The following is a 22,575-nucleotide window of genomic DNA, read 5'->3' as shown; positions in this document are numbered from 1 at the left end:
GGGCCCTTGTACAGCCGATTGTAAAACAGGGCAGTTAGATGCAAGGACCCATTAAATGGCCATAAAGCTCACACTGTACTGGATTATGTTAAAAGGAAGCTTTTGTTTCCCTTGTGGAAAAGACAAACAGGTGAGCTGTGGTGCAAAAAAAGAGCCACATTGTTGGAATTCCCCAATTTAGATATCTTAAGCACACACAGAACCTGTGCTTATTTATTTGCTCTCCCTCTTTTGTAGTTCATTAAATGTAGCCTCTGGTCTTCTACACTTGGCCAACTACAACTAATCCAGTCAATTTTTCTTTTGCATAAATTAAAGTAGCCAAGCAGGTTTGAACAATGTTTTTCTTTATTTTTCTCATGTATCATGATTTTCCCAATGTAACATACCACATTTTCTTCAACAGTGTCCCCTACTCAAATAGACATTGTGTCTCAATTAGTTGCATTGTCCGGTCTCACTTTACATTTATAATAAGGTACACAAAAATACACTTGTTACTGAGGAACTAATGATAAACTGAGTAGTTACTGAGGATCTAATGAGTAGAGTAGTTACTGGGGAACTAAGCACAGAAATTTAAAGTGGTTACTGAAGAACTAATGAGTAGAGTAGTTACTGAGGACATCAATTTAGAGTAGGAACTAATTAGTACAGCAGTGACTGAGGAACCGAGTGAGTAGAGTAGTTACTGAGGAACTATCCACATACATTTAAAGTCATTACTGAGGAACTGAGTAGAGTAGTTACTGAGGAACTATCCACATACATTTACATGCAAACTAGAGAAACATTTGGGAATATGTGAATATCTAACGTGTCAACACAAGGAATCTATTTACGTCCATAAGGCAAGCTCCACTAAGGCATGGTTGTAGTTGGGCTTTGGTGTTGAAGAACTTCAATGCAATTTGAATGGAATCCGTCAAGTTGTTCCACCCCTGTAGGTATAATGGCCAGCTATCCTAATACTTTAGTCCAGATAGTATATAACGATTGCTTGATTGATTTTATCCCAGCTGATGATTCAAAGGCTGGGACTGTAGCCTGTATGTAAAAGACAGAAGCAGATTCACATTCAGAGAGCCAAATATCATATGGCATAGCTCAATATTGGTTAATAAATAATGTGAGGGTACAACGAGTAAGAAAATAATTAGATTACCTTTTTCTCCTTAATGAGACAACATTAATTTTGCAGTCAAGGTCTTAGAGAAAGCAAGGTGGTTCAGTGCCTGCCTTAAACGTTGTTGGAATTAGACTCATTACCCTGGAACATTCTCACTGCACAGGGAGCCCATTGTGCTCCGGCATCATTCATCACATTCAAGGTCCCGATGGTCGGATGATGTGCTGCAGGCCTGGTGGGAATTGTCAGGCACCTCACTGACCACCTCAAGCTTGCAAAAACTGCAGCCTGTAGGACTGGGCTGAATGTTAGTTTCATGTCAGAATTTTGCTTGACTCGGTGTGTTAAGTAAACTAAGTACAAGAGATCAATAATCTGCCGAGGAGGCCTGCAGCGTGAACGCAGACATCCAGAGAGCAAACCAGGATCAGCGCTAGGGCAGGTCACACTATCTCTGAGCTGTGGTAATGATTGAAAAATATGCATGTAATTGCTGATAGGCACTTTAATCTTCCTGTAAACTTCTGTTGGCGGCAAGGTTTACTGACACATAACTCTTCGATAAACTGTGGCTTTGTAAGACCGGCATGTCTCTTTGAACCAATTGTGTTCTCACGGTGTGAAGGGAGTGTTCCGCATACAGTTGAGAGTCGGGCGCAGAGTTCAAGAGGGCATGTGTGAAAGTGGAATAAAAGGATGCAGTGAGGGATTTAGGCTGTATACAAAACCACATTTGATGATGATGGTGATGAATGTTGGTCAAATAGTTTTGAACTGTGGCTGGCTGATCTCTTACTACTGAATTTCTTTACTCTTGATTACAATTGGTAGAACTCTTTTACCAGTCAGCAAACATACTGGCCATGAGGCCTCCTGTCCAGTTATGGTCTGATACGAGAAACTGGAGTTTCTCAGCTGAATTTGGGTTTACGATCAAGACAGATCACCAATAATAGGCCTTACCAACCATTCAATTAAGTTGATAACATATAGATTACAACACTGTAAATCAGGGGTCTCAAACTCAATTTACTTGGGGGCCACTGGAGCTAGGGTCTGGGTGAGACTGGGCCGCAACAAGTTTTCAAAAAAAAAAAAAAAGAAAAAACGCATTTATTAAAAACAAAAAAATGTAAAAAACTTGCTTTGGTTCCAATTTTCTACAAGAAAAGCTCTGATAAAACATTCCACTGTTCTCAAATATCTTAATTTTTATTTTTCTTCACAAAATAAGATGAAAAATAAACAAACAAACAACAGACATGACAAAACACAACTATAGTCACATTTATACTTTTTTATTTACAACATATTGCGCAACTGCAGGGTCTTGAGACACATGCTAACTCGCAAACTAGAGAGCTAGCGACCTAAACGGTAGCCTTCAAGTTATTTCCTTTAAACTTAAATAGCCAAAAACTTACCACTTCCACACAGATAGGGAGGATAACTATTAACAGTTATTTAACCTTTAACATGAACATTAATCAAACGTAATAATTTTTTCTGGGTACATGATACCATACAGCTTTCCTAATATAGTTTTTTTAATTTTATAAGTTTTTTTAATTTTCATTTTTTAATTTTATTTTAGGGGCGGCACGGCGGTCGAGTAGTTAGTACGCAGAACTCACAGCTAGGAGGGCCAAGGTTCAATTCCGCCCTCGGCCATCTCTGTGTGGAATTTGCGTGGGTTTTGTCTGGGTATTCCGGTTTCCTCCCACATTCCAAAAACATGCTAGGTTAATTAGCGACTCCAAATTGTCCATAGGTATGAATGTGAGTGTGAATGGTTGTTTGTCTATATGTGCCCTGTGATTGGCTGGCGACCAGTCCAGGGTGTACCCCGCTTCTCGCCCAAAGACAGCTGGGATAGGCTCCAGCACCCCTGCGAATGAATGAATGAATTTTATTTTTGTCATGTACCGAAGTACGAGGTGATATGAGGCATGTTTTTAAAAATGTAGTGTTTGCATTTACAATAAAAATGCTGTTGTCGCCTAAACAGGGAGCATGGCAAAAAATGCATTTTTCCATTAAAAAAAACAGTCTAGTCTAAAACAACAGTCTAATTCTGCACTGCAGACTCAGCCCAGGTTTAAACCCAAGACCTTCCTGCTAGGAGACACCAGTACAATATAACGACTGGACCTGCTCAGCCACTATCTGGAGTCAAGTTCAACATCATTGTAGATAGGCTGATAGGCAATCAATGAAGGGAATGTTAGCCGATAACGCTGTCATGATGAATATTTGCATTCTTTTGCAAGTTTGAGGTAAAGCAACACAATGTGAAGAAAGAATCCACAGATGAATGGCCTTTATGCCGCATAATTTATAACATTTGTAACCCTCATCACTGTCGGGGGGGCGCCTTGACTTCAATTGACACTGGAAGCAGAGGTGCCTTCACAGCCTCTGATTCAATTCAATTTGGGGACTCCTCAACAGACCTGTAGTGAAGAATGTGCCCCCCCCCCCACTGTGCCTATTCAAATGACTTTCAAATCATAAAAGCAAGGCGATGAAGCGTTGGGGAGACAGCCGTACCAAATTACCCGTGTTTGAGCAGCAAGGAGGTAATCTGCCTGATGGGTGGCAGAAGAGGGACAGACAAAAGGGGAGTAGTGCGTCAACCTGCTCATTGCTTCAATTTTCTGGAGGTCAACTTCACTTGTGACCCACCGGTTCACTGAAAAAAAGTGATGTTTTTTTTTTTTATTCATGCATGGAAAATGTATACCAATCCCCTTCAGTTTACAGCTTGCATGTTTTGCATGGAGGAGAAAAATAGAGGGATAGAACACTGAACGACTGGAAAGGACATTAGTGGCGCCCTCTATGGATTGTGGTCAAAATCCCCTCAGTGTATATACAGTGAAGAAAATAAGTATTTGAACACCCTGCTATTTTGCTATTTCTCCCACTTAGAAATCATGGAGGGGTCTGAAATTTTCATCGTAGGTGCATGTCCACTGTGAGAGAGATAAACTAAAAAGAAAAATCCAGAAATCACAATGCATGATTTTTTAACAATTTATTTGTGTGATACAGCTGCTAATAAGTATTTGAACACCTGAGAAAATGAATGTTAATATTTGGTACAGTAGCCTTTGTTTGCTATTACAGAGGTCAAACGTTTCCTGTAGTTTTTCACCAGGTTTGCACACACTGCAGGAGGGATCTTGGCCCACTCCTCCACACAGATCTTCTCTAGATCAGTCAGGTTTCTGGGCTGTCGCTGAGAAACACGGAGTTTGAGCTCCCTCCAAAGATTTTCGATTGGGTTCAGGTCTGGAGACTGGCTGGGCCATGCTAGAACCTTGATATGCTTCTTACGGAGCCACTCCTTGGTTTTCCTGGCTGTGTGCTTCGGGTCGTTGTCGTGTTGGAAGACCCAGCCACGACCCATCTTCAATGCTCTGACAGAGGGAAGGAGGTTGTTCCCCAAAATCTCACAATACACGGCCCCAGTCATCCTCTCTTTAATGCAGTGCACTCGTCCTGTCCCATGTGCAGAAAAACACCCCCAAAGCATGATGCTACCACCCCCATGCTTCACAGTAGGGATGGTGTTCTTCGGATTGTACTCTTCATTCTTCTTCCTCCAAACACGCTTATTGGAATTATGACCAAAAAGTTCTATTTTGGTCTCATCTGACCATAAAACTTTCTCCCATGACTCCTCTGTATCATCCAAATGGTCATATGCAAACTTAAGACGGGCCTTGACATGTGCTGGTTTAAGCAGGGGAACCTTTCGTGCCATGCATGATTTCACATCATGACGTCTTAGTGTATTACCTACAGTAACCTTGGAAACGGTGGTCCCAGCTCTTTTCAGGTCATTGACCAAGTCCTGTCGTGTAGTTCTGGGCTGATTCCTCACCTTTCTTAGAATCATTGAGACCCCACGAGGTGATATCTTGCATGGGGCTCCACTCCGATTGAGATTGACCGTCATGTTTAGCTTCTTCCATTTTCTAATGATAGCTCCAACAGTGGACCTTTTTTCACCAAGCTGCTTGGTAATTGCTCCGTAGCCCTTTCCAGCCTTGTGGAGGTGTACAATTTTGTCTCTGGTGTCTTTGGACAGCTCTTTGGTCTTCGCCATGTTACAAGTTAAAGTCTTACTGATTGTATGGGGTGGACAGGTGTCTTTATGCAGCTAACGACCTCAAACAGGTGCATCTGATTCAGGATGATACATGGAGTGCAGGTGGACTTCTAATGGGCAGACTAACAGGTCTTTCAGGGTCAGAATTCTAGATGATACACAGGTGTTCAAATACTTATTTGCAGCTGTATCACACAAATAAATTGTTAAAAAATCATGCATTGTGATTTCTGGATTTTTCTTTTTAGTTTATCTCTCTCACAGTGGACATGCACCTACGATGAAAATTTCAGACCCCTCCATGATTTCTAAGTGGGAGAAATAGCAAAATAGCAGGGTGTTCAAATACTTATTTTCTTCACTGTATCAGAAAATGTAATAACAATGCATTTCAATTTAATTAGAACATTTTTGCAATCAGGTTCTTGCTAGCTCCAAAAACTCATTTTCAACAGATGCCCCTGCTACTTTTTTCTGCTTAAAACAGCATTAGTTCACATTAAGCACAGGGCCAATTAACTTATAGCCTCTTGCGCCCGAGTTATTACGCTTTTATATGGTTTGTGTGCAATTCTAGATCGTAAACTTTAATGGCATCTCGGATGGCCATGAGAATGAAGCGAGCCATTAATATAAATGATTTAAATACTGTGCACGGTGTACTTTCTCTGCAATGTCCTCCAACCAGCAATATTTTTGAGTCACCATTAAAGACGGCTATGGGCTGAATGTGATGGCTTTGTTCAGTGTCCATCATGTATCAACTCTGGGTACAATTCAAAAATAGTATTTTGCAAACCTAAAGACAGTTTTATGTATATTTTGTTAAGTTGGGGGAATGAATGAAATCTTGCACTTCAGACAATCACAATAATAAGAATATTGTATATTGATATCTCTGGCAATGTTATTGCAAACTGGACATTTATGTATGTGTAAAGGCAGATTTGCATTTTCATTTTGGTCACCAGGAAACAAAAAAATATTTTATTCCTGGGCCAACAAATGTAATACTATCCCTTGCAGCTAACCAAATCCCGTAGAATAACAATTTACTTCTGGTCAATTGTGAAAAGAGAGACAAGTATTTCAAAACAGACTTGACAGAACTATTACACAATTTACACAAAAAAATCAAGTACAAGCTTGAAGTCAGCTGGGATAGGCTCCAGCATACCCCCGTGACCCTAGTAAGGATTAGCGGCATAGAAAATGGATGCATGGCAGAGGACAAATGACAGAAAAACACTGTTAGGTGACGGGCTGCACGGCAGTCAAGTGGTTAGCGTGCAGGCTCACAGCTAGGAGACCCGCATTCAATTCCCTCGTCAGTCATCTCTGTGTGGAGTTTGCATGTTTTCCTTGTGCATGCGTGGATTTTCTCTGGGGACTCCGGTTTCTTCCCACATTCCAAAAACATGCTAGATTAATTGGTGACTCCAAATTGTCCATAGGGGCTGCACGGCGGTTGAGTGGTTAGCGCGCAGACCTCACAGCTAGGAGACCTGGGTTCGGTCCCACCCTCGACCATCTCTGTGTGGAGTTTGCATGTTCTCCTCGTGCGTGCGTGGGTTTTCTCCGGGTACTCCGGTTTCCTCCTACATCCCAAAAACATGCTAGGTTAATTGGCGACTCCAAATTGTCCATAGGTATGAATGTGAGTGTGAATGGTTGTTTGTCTATATGTGCCCTGTGATTGGCTGGCGGCCAGTCCAGGGTGTACCCTGCCTCTCGCCCGAAGACAGCTGGGATAGGCTCCAGCACCTCCGCGACCCTCGTGAGGATAAGCGGTAGAAAATTAATGAATGAAATTGTCCATAGGATGAATGTGAGTGTGAATGGTTGTTTGTCTATATGTGCCCTGTGATTGGCTGGCGACCAGTCCAGCGTGTACACCCTGCCTCTCACCTAAATACAGCTGGGATAGGCTCCAGCAACTTTCGTGAGGATAAGCAGTAGAAAATGAATGTTAGGTGACCGTCCATATAGGAACAAAACACCCTAGAAATTAAAATAAATGATCAACTAACAAATAATATTCTAGCTGTAGCAAATGCATTCAACCATTACTTTATTGATTTAGATTTGATTGATTTTATTGATTCCGTGGCTGAAATAGCGAGGTGTTTTGCACCTGTGGAAACTCACATCTTTTCGATAAATGCAAATCAACCAGTTTCCAATTCACTGAATATTACAGCATCGGAGGTATTGTACAGTACATTATTAATTTGCTTTTTGATGCTCACCTCAGTCCAATTTTTAAAAGTGGAGCTCCTCATTCTATGGCCAACTGTGGACCCATCAGCATATTGCCCACAGTGTCCAAGATTGCAGAGAAACGGGTAACAAAACAACTAATCAATCATTGAAACACCACACACTTTGCCGTACACCCCATGCAGTTTGGCTTCAGAGCCAATTATTCCACCCAGACTACTACTTGGGGTTTCACGGAAAACATCACAGCGATGTTAGACCGAGGTGGGGTTGTCGGTAATGTGTTCCTGGATCTCAACAAGGCATTGACACTGTCAATCATAAAATCTTACTAGCAAAATTGTGTAGTTTTTAATTTTTCACCAGATGCACTTAAGTGATTGAGTCTTACCTCACCGAGCGCTCCCAATATGTCAAGAGTCCAGTCCGTTAATCAGGAGCCCTCCGGCTGTCCACTGGTCATATGTAGGACTGTTGCTGTTGTCATGGATGACCTCCCATCCATTTGCGTTGGTGTCTCTGTCCAAATGTATGCTGATGAAGAATACATCAGCATACTGCAGACCAGGGGTCTCAAACTCAATTTACTTGGGGGCCACGGGAGCTCGGGTCTGGGTGAGAGTGGGACGCATCAGGTTTTCCAAAAAAAAAAAAATGCATTTATTAAAAACAAAAAATAAAAAAAAACTTTGCTTTGGTTCCAATTTTCTACAAGAAAAGCTCTGATAAAACATTCCACTGTTCTCATATCTTAATTTTTATTTTTCTACACAAAATAAGATGAAAAATAAATAAACAAATCAAGAATAAAGAAAATCAAGCAATCAGTAATGAATAAATAAATATAATAATAATAATAAAACGGCAAATAATAAAAACTTAAGAAACCACATATAGTTGGTGGGTAGACAAATGATTTTTTTCAGATTAAAATGAACAAAGCATTATTAGAGCCCTGTAGACATGACAAAACACGACTATAGTCACATTTATACTCTTTTTATTTACAACTTATTGCGCAACTGCAGGGTCTTGAGACACATGCTAACTCGCAAACTAGAGAGCTAGCGACCTAAATGGTAGCCTTCAAGTTATTTCCTTTAAACTTAAATAGCCAAAAACTTACCACTTCCACACGGATAGAGAGGATAACTATTAACAGTTATTTAACCTTTAACATGAACATTAATCAAACGTAATAATTTTTTCTGGGTACATGATACCATACAGCATCCATATCAAACTTGCGCGGGCCGCACTAACATTAAACTTTCATATCAAGGCGGGGGCCTCAAATTAGTGTCCTGCGGGCCATGTGTTTGAGACCCCTGGTTTAGAAAAAGTGTATTTGGACAAACAGCTTTCTCCATCTAAGCCACCACTGAGTACACCCTCACACCCGTAGTCGGTAGTAATGAAAGATTCAAGATCCAGTTAAAGAAATGGCTTAGACTTGCACGGACTGACTGGTACTGTTGTGTATTTGTGTCTTGTTATTGTGATGTTGATTGTTGGCTCATTGTGTTCCCATTATTAGAGGTGAGGGACTATATGGTGAAATATAGTATTTTGCCTTCTGGCATATTGACAGAAAAAGTAAATAAATAAATCATGAATGGAATTTGCAGGTGTACCTTATGATGTGTCCAGCTAGTGTGCAATCTTATAAGGAGTTGGTTCCAAGTTATAAATTGAAACAATTGACTAATCTTCTAATGTACCTCCACAAGCTTTGATGCACTTGAGGGTGTTTGCAGGCGGGACAGGGGTTGGACATTACCTCACTCACAATGCTTTCTGAGGGGAGAAACGAGCGAGTAATTAGCTGATTAGAGGCCCGTCAGAGCAATCGAGGGGTTCAGCCAATCACAGCCAACAACCAAGCCTGCATGGGGAGGGGCGGGGCTTGTGGATGAAGAGGGTGTGTGTGTGTGGACTGTGAAGTTTAGAATGAAGACGGACGCGGTCCTAGTGGGCACATTTACGTAACAAAGTAAGGAAAATAGTGTGGAAAATGTTTGTGTTATATTGTTAAATGTGTAGATGGACAGTGAATTCGCTACATCCTAGTACACTAAACTTGTTACAAAACTCGTCCTTGTATCTCAAGTCGCCATGGAGAAATCCAAAAATTTTAGAATCGACGCTCTACTCGCAGACGAGACCAACCGGGCAGGTCGAGCCCTCTCCCCGGGACTGAGCAGCGACAGCCCGGCTGGGAGCCCCGTCTCCTGCCGCCGCGGGGACACACCGTCTCCACGGGCCGCGCAGCTCCACGCAGGAATAATCCCCAAAGCAAGTGTCCTCAATCTCACACACCACGGATTCGCTTCGCTGCCCCAGGCCGCCATCCCAGGCATGTACCCTGCACCCATGTACCCGCTGTCGGCTCTGGGTGGCCAGCACCCAGCCTTTGCCTACACCGGCTTCACGCAGCTAACTCAGACCTACCCCGAACACCTGAAGGCGGCCGCCATGGCGGGCTCCGTGCCCCTGGAGCACTGGATCCGAGCCGGGATCATGATGCCGAGACTGCCCGATTACAGCGGTGAGTGTTTAAATGATATGAATTTAGTGGACAATAATGCTGGCATGAATCAAATGTTAGTTGTATCTTTAATTATCAAACCATAACAATATTAAACAATATTAAATATAACAAGGACTGCTTTTGTATTATGTTATTGAACAAACACTGAGAAAGTTTCAATTGACTTTTCAAATGTCCATTTCAAGACATCATATATCCATACATTCTGCTCTTTACAAGTTATCTGTCTCATATTTTCATCCCGCATCTTTCTCCATAAACGACAAACCCATGCAAACTGCCTTTGTGTGATAAACAAACTATCAACAAACGCCTAAAACGTTTTGTAGTTCATCAATAAAACCCCAAAGCCTTCATTGAATTTTCATTAAGTTAATGGCATGCCTGTGTTTTTATGGCCTCTGTGCCCGCTTCTGCTGTGTTCGCCGTCAACAATAAACTGGAGTAAGGCTATATACTTAATGACGGCTGCAGAGTGTTGCCATATGTGTCTGCCCCCACCTACAAAATCATATTGAACTTCCTGTGTCCTTGGTGTCAGCATCTGGCCTAAGAGTTCGCACCCTCTCAGAAACTTAAGTCATCTCTAAAGGTCAAGTTATTGGGTCCCCTGCATTGTAGACAAACAAGACAAAAAAGCACATGAGTCTTACAGGCCTATAAAGCTATGATATGTGATGTCATAAAAAAAAATCCGGAAATTATGAGTGTAATGAATGCTCCGATTTATGCTTTATCTTTTGTGTCATCTCCTGCAGGACCACAGTCTGGTTTGTTGGGGAAGTGTCGGAGGCCCCGAACCGCCTTCACCAGTCAGCAGTTGTTGGAACTGGAAAACCAGTTTAAAGTCAACAAGTACCTGTCCAGACCCAAACGCTTCGAAGTGGCTACATCCCTCATGCTGACGGAAACGCAGGTAAGCGAATCAAAGGGCTCTCCACGGACACAAGAATCATTTTTGCAGTCAATGTGTGAACAACCGATAACTGCATCGCATCACAATTTATTCTATTTATTTGCTATGTCCAAACATATTCCTGCAACAGACGCTGGCGTGCGTATGATATGGTTCCAAACTGTCTGCAGCCCATTTCAACAATGGTAGACCTAAATCCCTGCATTAAAATAACCACATAGACATTATTCATGTGTATTTACAGCACTCATTGCATCAAATCTATAGTAACAACTCTTCAGAATTATATTTTAAAATATATTTATATTAATTCAGTGCTTTTTGGAGACGTTTTCAACATCTACATCCGGTACTTGACTGTGAAATTTTAACTTTGTTGCATCATGTCATTTGAAGATTCCCACTGGTGTAAAATGCTTGTTTTTATATGTGATGTGCATTGTATTATTTAAATGTAATTCCGTTTAGAATTCTCTAAGTCATTGAACATACTGTTGATCATTTAACTAATTTGTGATTTGTGTTGTTGGAGGTACATTTGAAAACCTTCTTTCTATATATAAGAAAGGATTTGTAATACAATTGTTTTGGAAATTTCTGCATTTAGCTTACTGAACTTACATATTTAAAAAAATTATGTACTCTTATAAAGAAAAAAGTACATTTAAGGAATACATTCCAGTGAAATGCTCATTTGTATATTTATTTGATTTAAGGTCAAGATCTGGTTCCAAAACCGGAGAATGAAGTGGAAACGGAGTCGGAAAGCGAAGGAGCAAGCCAGTGCTTCAAGTCAGTCTGAGTCTGAGCGACTCCACAATGGAGGAAGAACATCCAGCAGCAAAACAGACGAGAGAAGGCCTCACAGGAATCCAGAAGATGGAGGAGATGTGGATTTGGAGGATGGCGATGACGAGGAGGATGAAGTGGAGGAGGAGGAAGAAGAGGAGGAAACCCAGCATGGCTTTGCGGTCACAATGAGGAACCGTGTCGGGGTGCCAAGATCCATGGACTTCTTGCAGCGTAGCACCGACGCTGGCTTCAACTCGCATAGTCCTTTTTCTGAAGAAGAGCTGGAGGGAGTGCAAGCAGGAGGAGGAGACAGAAAGATGATGGCAGGACTGTGAAAGGACTGCAGGTTTGACAATATGACTGTTAGGACACCGACTCCAAGATATGTATAATATTGTGTCCCAAAAGGACGTAATGCTGTTGTCTTCATACACAAATGAGAAAGGACACAAATATGTTTTTGTGAATAAAGCCATCAAACAGCTTGCCATGCAGAGACAGGTGCTGATTACCTCACCTTCAAGTCACCTTGTGTCTACTCCACCCACCTTGTCATCATGTCATGTGACCATGCCAGATTACTGCTGTGTGTGGTTGCTCATAAGGACAAAAGGCATAAATGAGCAATGGTGCTGTGGCTTATACCACATAACATCCTTTTTATTTTGTGCATCAATTTCAAATGTGATGTTGCACTTTTTGTTCTTGTTGTTCCTCCTTGTATGTAAATGCATTTAATTTATTTGATGTATTCCAAAGATTGATCATAATGTGTTTGTCTGAAGCTTGTTTGTGGTTCAACTATATATATACATATATATAAAAGAAGGTTGTGGATGTTCATGAGTGGAGTTTGTTGATCGTGAAGGACCCAACAGTTTACCTGCAAGTAGACATCAATATTATTCAACCGGTCCTTGTAAATTGTATTTATTAGCAAAGTTCATACATTTACAAACAAAAAAAATGTCAGTTGCTCTAATATTACAACCTGAAATTGGCTGTTTGAAAAGTATAAAGTATACTTTTTGAAGAAAAATAAGTGAACATTCAATAAGGATCAATTGAACAGTGCATTTTGATGCTTTACGGCAGTGTTTTTCAACCTTTTTTGAACCACGGCACTTTTTTTTCCATTGGAAAAATCTTGCTACACACCACTAAACAAAAGTGTTACAAAATATCTCACGTGCATCACTAAATCTATTGGAGGAACGAGGAAATCAGCTACGTGTTGCCACACGGACGAATATTACATTGCTCTTTACAGCACTGGCACTCGACAATAACATAATATTTGCAGAAAATTATTAATAAATGTTGATTTTTAAAAAAGTGATATCGGATAATTCCTCACGGCACACCTGTGGTTGAAAATCACTGTTGTGCGTAATGTGGTTAATTCTTTATCTTGTATTTAGCATGCATATTCTGCTGAATTCTTTGGGTTTCTTTTCCTGCAATATGAGACGTTTGAAAGATAAAAAAAAACTCCGGAAATAAGGTTTAACATTATTTTTGTGTCCCTTTGGGTTATGTTCGGTGTGCGTTACCTGCAGAAATTCTAAATGCAAGAAATAAACTATAGAAGACGGACGGGATGCTGACGAAATCCGACACAGAAAATGTATTTTTCAACCAAAACAACTGCTTTCGTGCTAAATTGTAATGTTGTTTCATTCTGTATCAGCAGCACCTCCACGGCCACGTTTTTTTTTTGCAAAGCAAGAAATGACATGACCGTGTACATAGTGCTTTCATTTAATGTATTAAATTGCATGATATAAAATTAACAAAACGTGGCTGATTTTTGTCTTGTTGTCCTTGTCTTTATTTTCTCTAGTAGTAAAAAATAGCACATAATTCACGAATAATTGTTTTCTAAATGCTCTTGGGTACCACTTAATCACAGGGGTTTACTAATAGCCATATTATTAAGTTAATGAAAAGGAAGTAAAGCAACTCAGACGTTGATTAAATTGCAGCAAGTAAAAAATACTACTAATACAATATTTAAAAACATTTGCAGGGCAATCAGATGATATATTTAGTAGTTTTCATGGCTTTTATGTTCGCTCGCATTTTTATATTTAAAAATATATATCTAATAGTCACATTTTGAAATGATAAAAAGCATACTTCGGATTGAGTTGGGTTTTTTTTAAGAGAGAAAACGAAAGACATTGAGAAAAGAAATTATAATAATATATTGATATTACATCAGAATGTGTTTAGATTCAATGGCCAATCATTGAAGGAACTCTAGTCGATCATCAGAGGGCATTTTTCATGAAAACGCCTTAGACTTGGTTCATCACATTGCAGCTTTTCATTTGACTGATGAAATCAATAGCAGCTCGTTTACTTCTCAGGCTTGTCATCTCTTTCATGACATAACTAAACTTCACAGCTAATTGGTAAGGCATGGAGATTATTAATTGGTTACAGGTCAGATACAAACAAACAAAACAAATCTTTGTATATATTGTGGTCCATTCTTAACGAAAATGCTGACATTATTTTGAGGAAATTCTGTCTAAATACATTTACTTTGACTCACCTCGGGTCCCAGCATGAAGGAAACCTTCATTTGTTGTTTTGCTTTTCATTTCTTAAATGAATAAATCAGAAAGCCTCTAAACTATTTACACACCGCAGTTGAATTAATCAGCTAGATGTGGGTCTCATTGCGTGAATATGAACAGATTGTGTGATCTCTTAAGGTAATCACACGTATGGCTGTGCTTTTGCACGGCCCCTGTCACTTAACTAATGGACAGCCCAATAAATTCACATCAGGTCGACTCAAAACGCTCTTCTAAAGCATGAAAAATGTCTGTTTTTTCCAATAAAGTTTATTGAAAAGGGCGTGACCGTGAAAGGGATGTATCCAAACGCGTCATTTATTGTTGGACGAAATGTACATCGCAGGTGTTTTACTAATTGTCAACCTTCAAGACAAGCTGATGGGAAAAGTATACGTAAATCCACTGAGCATCAAAATTAACATCCCTAGTTTTTAAATTGGCGCAGTCTCAGCTTTCATGTAAATAGTGACTATACAGTTACAATAACGTCCAATGCATGGTAATGGAAACTGATTTATACTAATTTTATCTTATTTGTTCTTATGGAAATTACACAAACATATTTAATTAAACAAGTAACCTATTAGTAAAAGTAATTTGTGATATAAAGGTCAGCAAAGACAAAACGTCACCACTAGCTGCCCTCTGGTGGTGAAATGGGGGAAGCATATTCGTCCCCACAATCCCGTTCATAAATCAAAACGAAAAATGTATTGAATACGTTATTTTACCCAAGTATGATTCCAGTTTTTCATTCGTATCAATTCCAATAATATAATACAGTCATTTTAAAATGCATGAATGTACTTCAATAATATTATTGTTTTTTCCTCATGTGCATTTAAAAAAAACACTAAACTACAACATTGTTACTACTTCTACTTCTACTACTTTTACATCTACATAGTGCTACTTCATGACAATGTACTGAGCTTTGGCATAGTTATGTTGCAATTAGTAGTATTAATATAATGAATGAAAACGCCACCAATTTCAACGTGATAGCCCTCTGCTGCCCTCTGGTGTTGAAATTTATTGAGAATTTATTTATTGGAATTTCCCCAAATTGGTAACCAACTTTCATATTAATGACTGTGGAAAATGTATATTATCAACTATATGTAGGGAATATATATACATATATTTTATCATCGTTAAATATAGTTTTTGTGTAGTAGAGCACGTACTTCCGGGATGTAAAAATGACGCTTGGGTACGCTCGTGTGATGTTCGGGGGCGGGCCGATGTTGCAGGGCGGGACTTAGCACTTTTTGAAGCACATGATGAAGAAGCATTGAAAAGCGTGGATATTGAAGATTTGAGTTTGTCCATGGTACAACTGTTTCAGCGATAGCCCTGTTAATAAACCTGTTCCTACTACAACCTTACTGTTACTGTGAACATGTCATCCTCCTCCGAAATGGGTGAGTTCTTGTTCCTCAAGTTTGATTTCGGCTTCGTTTGTCCGCAAATTTATTCGCCAGCTATATTTGCTGTGCTAACTTAATTGCTAACATTAGCCGACGTGACGCGTTCATGGCTCGCTCAAAGTTCACGTTATTTGCCGAATAAAATAACTATTTTATATCCCACGCAGCACTCCTGAGTGTATCAGATAAAAGTGGGCTCCTGGAGTTTGCCAAAAGGCTGGTGGACGTGGGCTTGAGTCTGGTAGCCTCAGGTGGGACTGCCAAAGCTCTGCGTGATGCTGGCCTGGCTGTCAGGTATTTGCTGTGATAAAAAAAACACAACAATGTTGTGTCTAAGTGTATATGTGTTATTTTGCACGTTATGCAAGTTATCGCACGTATGTGTGAATGTGTCAGGGACGTGTCTGAGCTGACTGGACATCCAGAAATGCTGGGAGGCCGTGTGAAGACGCTCCATCCCGCAGTCCATGGAGGCATCCTTGCCAGGAGGACCTCCAGTGACACTGCAGACATGGACAAGCTGGGCTACAGTCTGGTCAGGTGAGGACTGAAGTAGCTATAAGAACTGAACATCATTATCATAGTTTTGTACACACTAATGTGTACTTTTGACAAGATTAGACAACCTTTTAAGTGTGACCAGGAAACACGAGTCGGCTCATGTTAATTGGAAAATCTGCTGCTTCCACAAGCTGGTCTTGTGACTCTGGTTTGTGTTAGGTCAGGAGTAGCGTGATAATGTCGGACTTGTCTTTGGTCCCTCTGTTGGAGAAATCTATACACATTAAAATAATTGATGAGTAAAACTGATAGGGTTATTGACTGACCAATGTGCACATGCATTCTTAACAGGATGCTAGGATAACTAGGATGGAATCACGGCCTGGATTAAGGAAGTATAGTTATGTGTTTATGAATTAAAGAGAGCCTATTATGCTTTTCTGACCTATAAATGTAGTTAGAATGTTGTATTCTCGTGTTAAACGATGCTGATGTTTCAGATAATTAGGTTTGCACATTTGGAAGTGAGCCCTGAAAGAAGTTTGGGATGGCTCAAAACTCTCGGTTTCAAAAGGCGTGGTAAAACTGCCCCTTTGTGATGTCACAGAGGGGCGGACTTCTTTATATGGTTCATAGTTAGGAAGCACTTTGAGTGTGTGACCAATCACAGTGGAGGGGGCATGGAATATTCATTCATTTTCTACAGCTTTTTCCTCACGAGGGTCGCGGGGGTGCTGGAGCCTATCCCAGCTGTCTTCGGGCGAGAGGTGGGGCACACCCTGGACTGGTCGCCAGCCAATCACAGGGCACATATAGACAAACAACCATTCACACTCACATTCATACCTATGGACAATTTGGAGTCGCCAATTAACCTAGCATGTTTTTGGAATGTGGGAGGAAACTGGAGTACCCGGAGGAGAACATGCAAACTCCACACAGAGATGGCCGAGGGTGGAATTGAATCCTGGTCTCCTAGCTGTGAGGTCTGCGCGCCAACCACTCGACCGCCGTGCTGCCCATGGGCATATAATAAATATGGAATAAATTAAAACGGATCATTTTGGTAGGAAGCACAAATCCAAGGAAATACAGCTGGAATATGTGCAGATTCTGCAAAATCAAAAAAGTTTTCTGTGCATGTTATTGTGTGTAGCTGCTCTATAGGAGTCCACAACTCAATACAAAGAGTGGAAAAATAAGCACAATAGTTCCCTTTAAAAACATGAGTGTCTTCTGCTTGCTTTTTCTTAGGGTGGTTGTGTGCAACCTCTACCCATTTGTCAAGACGGTATCCAACCCGGATGTTCAAGTGGAAGACGCAGTGGAGCAGATCGATATTGGTGTGTTGTCCATTCCTGTAAAGTTAAACCAACCCCATTAAGTTTCACTTAAAATACCAACATGTTTTTTTCTCTTTCCATAAGGTGGTGTAACTTTGCTGAGAGCCGCAGCTAAGAATCATGCACGGGTCACAATTGTGTGTGACCCTGCTGATTATTCACTGGTTGCTACGGAGATGGAAAACTCGGGAGACAAAGATACAACACTGGAAACACGCAGGACTCTAGCTCTCAAAGTAAAAATATTGTGTGATTTTTTAATTTTTTTATAACCCATTTACCCAGGGTCAAGTGATTAGCGCGCAGACCTCACAGCTAGGAGACCAGGGTTCAATTCCACCCTCGGCCATCTCTGTGTGGAGTTTGCATGTTCTCCCTGTGCATGTGTGGGTTTTCTCCAGGTACTCCGGTTTCCTCCCACATTCCAAAAACATGCTAGGTTAATTGGTGACTCCAAATTGTCCATAGGTATGAATGTGAGTGTGAATGGTTGTTTGTCTATATGTGCCCTGTGATTGGCTGGCGACCAGTCCAGGGTGTACCCCGCCTCTCGCCAAAAGACAGCTGGGATAGGCTCCAGCACTCCCTGCGACCCTCGTGAGGAAAAAGCGGTAGAAAATGAATGAATGAACTCATTTACCCGACCGTTTGTCCTCATTAGGGTCGTGGGTGAGCTGGAACCCTGGACCAGTCAATCACAGCAAATATCGGCAAACAAATATTCACACTTTTGTAGTACATTCACACTTAATCTAGCATGTATGTTTATGGGATGTTGGAGGAAACCCAAACAAGAGGGAGTACATGCAAACTCCACACACTGCTTCCTTCTTGCTGTTTGCATAGTGGTGATGACTGGCCTCGGACAAAGTCCACTTGTTTCAAGTATTTCGGACTCTGTCTGTGACCCTTCACAAAATTAGCATTAATGTTGTATTAGCAGCCTGCATACAAATTTCTATATATTTTCTTTTTTTTTTAATCCTTAGGCTTTCACACACACAGCCCAGTATGATGAAGCCATATCGGATTACTTCCGTGGTCAGTACAGCCGTGGCGTTTCCCAGCTGCCCCTCCGTTATGGCATGAACCCCCACCAAGCACCCGCCCAGCTCTACACGTTACACCCAAGCCTCCCTCTCAAAGGTGCCCACTTTGCATAAATCGTCTCAATATGCTCACGTTTAGCTTACTGTGTGTGTTTTAGTTGAAAAATGTGATTTGGTAGTAAGATGGTGACATCCTTTTGTTCTCTCAGTGGTCAACGGTTCCCCTGGCTTCATCAACTTATGTGACGCCCTCAATGCGTGGCAGTTGGTCCGGGAGCTGAAGAGTGCTCTTGGCATGGCCGCCGCCACATCCTTTAAGCACGTCAGCCCTGCTGGTAAGAGATTGACTTTGATAAATCCATGTGGGAAATGGAGTCATCTTTTTTTTCTTCCTACGAAGGAGCTGCTGTAGGAGTTCCTCTGACTGAGGAGGAGGCCAGGGTGTGCATGGTGCATGACATGCTGAAAGACCTCACCCCGCTGGCCACTGCTTATGCCAGGGCGAGAGGTCTGAATATGTCATTTACTTCAAAGAACCTTTCCTGTTGGTCACATGTCACCTTTTTTTTTTTTGTTTTGGTTTTCACAGGTTCTGACAGGATGTCATCTTTTGGTGACTTCATTGCTGTATCAGACGTGTGCGATGTCCCCACGGCCAAGATTATATCAAGAGAGGTAAAACTGACAGGATTTTTAGCTCAGAAAAAAATGTCTTGTGGACACTAAGCCTTGGACAATAATAAATACATTAACTAATCACAATAAATGAAAATTCATGTGATAATTTTGCTGGCATCAATATATTTCCTTGTGCATGCGAGTCTGTCTTCCTCGTTTCCTGCTTTCAAACAGGCATCAATAGTTTTTGACTATGCGTTGGTTTATACAGAGTGAGCCCTTTTTGTCAGAGTGGGTGGAGGCGGGGCCGGTAGCATACACTAAGTGTGCAGATGATTGTAACTTATTCATTCATTTTCTACCGTTTTTCCTCACGAGGGTCACAGGGGTGCTGGAGCCTATCCCAGAAGCGGGGTACACCCTGGACTGGTCGCCAGCCAATCACAGGGCACATATAGACAAACAACCATTCACACTCACATTCATACCTATGGACAATTTGGAGTCACCAATTAACCTAGCATGTTTTTGGAATGTGGGAGGAAACCGGAGTACCTGGAGAAAACCCACACATGCACGGGGAGAACATGCAAACTCCACACAGAGATGGCCGAGGGTGGAATTGAACCCTGGTCTCTTAGCTGTGAGGTCTGCGCGCTAACCACTCGATCGCCATGCCGCCCGATTGTAACTTAGTACATATTAATTGATTTTTTTATTGTACCTTTCTTAATAGTAAAGTTAAAACCTGGTCTTGTCTCATTCTCTTAGAGCGTCGCAGGACACCCCAGCATGGAATTAATAATTTGTGTTCTAAAGTTGTATTTTTCAATTTTAGGTCTCTGATGGGATCATTGCACCTGGTTATGATGAGGAGGCCCTCAGAATCCTGTCCAAAAAGAAAAATGGAAACTACTGCGTGCTTCAGGTGACTGGGGGTTCTTTTATAAAAAAAAAAAAGAAAAAAAAAAGATTGGTATTCACATTGCCATGCACTGGAAAAATGGTGCATAATATGTATTCCTAGTTTAAAATCATAAAGTCTTAACACTACACAACGTCCGTGTTGGTACAATATAATATCTGCCTGTAGATATATTGATGTTGTTGACATCCACATTTAAGTGTCTGGATTAGATTGTGGTTAAATTTACGATTTGGATCTCGTGTGTGCTTTCTGAAGATGGACCCCGACTACGAGCCTGACGACACTGAAGTGCGAGTGTTGTTTGGACTCTATCTCAAACAAAAGAGGAACAGCGGGCTTATCAATAAGGACTTCTTCAGCAATGTTGTCTCCAAGGGCTCGGTGAGTACAAATGTTTCAAGGTGCGCCTCCTTTTATCCTTTCAAGTTAACGTCATTCTATGCCAACGTCTTCACCAGCTGGCTGAAGCAGCCGTGCGTGACCTCACTGTGGCCACCATTGCTGTCAAATACACTCAGTCCAACTCGGTCTGCTACGCCAAAGATGGACAGGTAACGCCGATTGAGGGAAAAATACCCCGATGCAGCAGAATAAGAGTTTCTTATTCCATCAGGTGATCGGGATCGGTGCGGGCCAGCAGTCTCGCATACACTGCACCCGACTGGCAGGCGACAAAGCTGATAACTGGTGGCTCAGACACCATCCTCGTGTGCTGGGCATGAAGTTCCGTAGCGGTGTGAAGCGAGCCGAGATAGCAAACGCCATCGATCAGTATGTCAGTGATACTATTGGAGAGGTATGGTTTCCACACACTTAACACTCTAGGACAGGGGTCTCAAACACGTGGCCCGCGGGCCAAATGTGGCCCGCAGGACACTAGTTTGAGGCCCGCGCCTTGATATGAAAGTTTAATGTTAGTGCGGCCCACGCAAGTTTGATATGGATGCTGTATGGTATCATGTACACAGAAAAATTATTACGTTTGATTAATGTTCATGTTAAAGGTTAAATAACTGTTAATAGTTATCCTCCCTATCCGTGTGGAAGTGGTAAGTTTTTGGCTATTTAAGTTTAAAGGAAATAACTTGAAGGCTACCATTTAGGTCGCTAGCTCTCTAGTTTGCGAGTTAGCATGTGTCTCACGACCCTGCAGTTGCGCAATATGTTGTAAATAAAAAGAGTATAAATGTGACTATAGTCGTGTTTTGTCATGTCTACAGGGCTCTAATAATGCTTTGTTCATTTTAATCTGAAAAAAATCATTTGTCTACCCACTAACTATATGTGGTTTCTTAAGTTTTTATTATTTGCCGTTTTATTATTATTATATTCATTTATTTATTACTGATTGATTTTATTTATTCTTGATTTGTTTATTTATTTTTCATCTTATTTTGTGTAGAAAAATAGAAAGTAAGATATTTGAGAACAGTGGAATGTTTTATCAGAGCTTTTCTTGTAGGAAATTAGAACCAAAGCAAAGTTTTTAAAAAAAAAATTTGTTTTGAATAAATGCGTTTTTTTTGTTTTTTCAAGTATATTGAGTTTGAGACCTCTGCTCTAGAAATACATTGCTATTGCTGTACATGTATACTGTCCCCATTTATACAACTCTGCTCATTGGAAACGTGAGGTAAACCTGAACTGTTGAATGAGTCATTGGGAGGAAGCCGGACTACCCAGACAAAATCCACACAGATGCCCAAAAGAGATTGAAACCAGATCTCAGGACTGTGTGGCCAACATTCAAACCAACAGGTTTCATCAGGTGCAGCCCTAAATGTGGTGCCATTTTGTTTGCTCAGGGCCCAGATTTTGCCGTGTGGAAATCTATGTTCGATGAGGTTCCTGCGATGCTGTCAGAGACTGAAAAGAAGAACTGGATCAGCTCCCTGCAGGCGGTGGCGGTCAGCTCTGATGCCTTTTTCCCCTTCAGAGATAACATTGATCGGGCCAAACGGGTAAATACCACGCAGCAGAGCATTCATGTGCTGCCAAACATAGTGTCGCACAGCAATGTTTTGCATTAGTTTATCATCGTCGTTGCTTTGTTTTGCAGAGTGGCGTTGAGTACATTGCAGCTCCGTCAGGTTCAGCCGCAGACCAGGTTGTCATCGACGCTTGCAACGAGCACGGCATCACTCTTGTGCACACCAACACGCGACTCTTTCATCACTGAGCACATGTAATGGCAGCTAATGCTTCATAACTAACACTGTACGCCTTTTTGTCTATCATCCACCTTTAACTGGCTTATGAAACTAACTGGTCAAAGTTACTATCATTTTAGTAGTGGTGATTCTGTGTGAAATAAAGTAAGATTCAAGTATTTGTCAGTTTTTATGAAATATGGCATTCACTCGACCTTTAAACACAATAAAAAGATTACAGCT

At 41.1% G+C, this 22,575-nt stretch overlaps 2 protein-coding genes across 2 annotated transcripts; both read left to right on the top strand.

The window, feature by feature from the left end:
- Positions 1 to 9,385: 9,385 nt before the first annotated feature.
- mnx2b (motor neuron and pancreas homeobox 2b) lies at positions 9,386 to 13,163 on the top strand. Its single transcript, XM_058089088.2, has 3 exons — positions 9,386 to 10,014; positions 10,776 to 10,933; positions 11,650 to 13,163. The coding sequence occupies exons 1-3, from the start codon at positions 9,582 to 9,584 to the stop codon at positions 12,058 to 12,060; spliced, it is 1,002 nt and encodes a 333-aa protein (XP_057945071.2). The 5' UTR covers positions 9,386 to 9,581; the 3' UTR covers positions 12,061 to 13,163.
- Positions 13,164 to 15,569: 2,406 nt separating this feature from the next.
- On the top strand, positions 15,570 to 22,524 carry atic (5-aminoimidazole-4-carboxamide ribonucleotide formyltransferase/IMP cyclohydrolase). The gene is made up of 15 exons (XM_058089028.2): positions 15,570 to 15,737; positions 15,911 to 16,037; positions 16,140 to 16,283; positions 17,499 to 17,587; positions 17,672 to 17,823; positions 18,577 to 18,733; positions 18,846 to 18,971; positions 19,037 to 19,144; positions 19,226 to 19,311; positions 20,093 to 20,182; positions 20,438 to 20,563; positions 20,641 to 20,733; positions 20,796 to 20,978; positions 21,988 to 22,143; positions 22,242 to 22,524. Exons 1-15 carry the CDS (start codon positions 15,716 to 15,718, stop codon positions 22,359 to 22,361), a joined length of 1,779 nt encoding a protein of 592 aa, XP_057945011.2. The 5' UTR covers positions 15,570 to 15,715; the 3' UTR covers positions 22,362 to 22,524.
- Positions 22,525 to 22,575: the final 51 nt, after the last annotated feature.

The sequence above is a fragment of the Doryrhamphus excisus genome, linkage group LG13 (genome assembly GCF_037039965.1).
Source record: "Doryrhamphus excisus strain RoL-2023G ecotype Guam linkage group LG13, RoL_Dexc_Guam_v1.1, whole genome shotgun sequence".
Lineage (NCBI taxonomy): Eukaryota > Metazoa > Chordata > Actinopteri > Syngnathiformes > Syngnathidae > Doryrhamphus > Doryrhamphus excisus.
This window is presented reverse-complemented; position numbering and strand designations above follow the sequence as displayed.

What these genes read in the sequence shown, in the direction of transcription:
- mnx2b (XM_058089088.2), top strand. Translation starts at nt 9,582, where the DNA reads ATGGAGAAATCCAAAAATTTTAGAATCGACGCTCTACTCGCAGACGAG. An exon ending in GAGACTGCCCGATTACAGCG is followed by an intron (nt 10,015 to 10,775) that starts GTGAGTGTTTAA and finishes CATCTCCTGCAG; the next exon opens with GACCACAGTCTGGTTTGTTG. An exon ending in TCATGCTGACGGAAACGCAG is followed by an intron (nt 10,934 to 11,649) that starts GTAAGCGAATCA and finishes ATTTGATTTAAG; the next exon opens with GTCAAGATCTGGTTCCAAAA.
- atic (XM_058089028.2), top strand. Translation starts at nt 15,716, where the DNA reads ATGTCATCCTCCTCCGAAATGG. An exon ending in GCAGGACTCTAGCTCTCAAA is followed by an intron (nt 17,824 to 18,576) that starts GTAAAAATATTG and finishes TTTAATCCTTAG; the next exon opens with GCTTTCACACACACAGCCCA. An exon ending in TAAGCACGTCAGCCCTGCTG is followed by an intron (nt 18,972 to 19,036) that starts GTAAGAGATTGA and finishes CTTCCTACGAAG; the next exon opens with GAGCTGCTGTAGGAGTTCCT.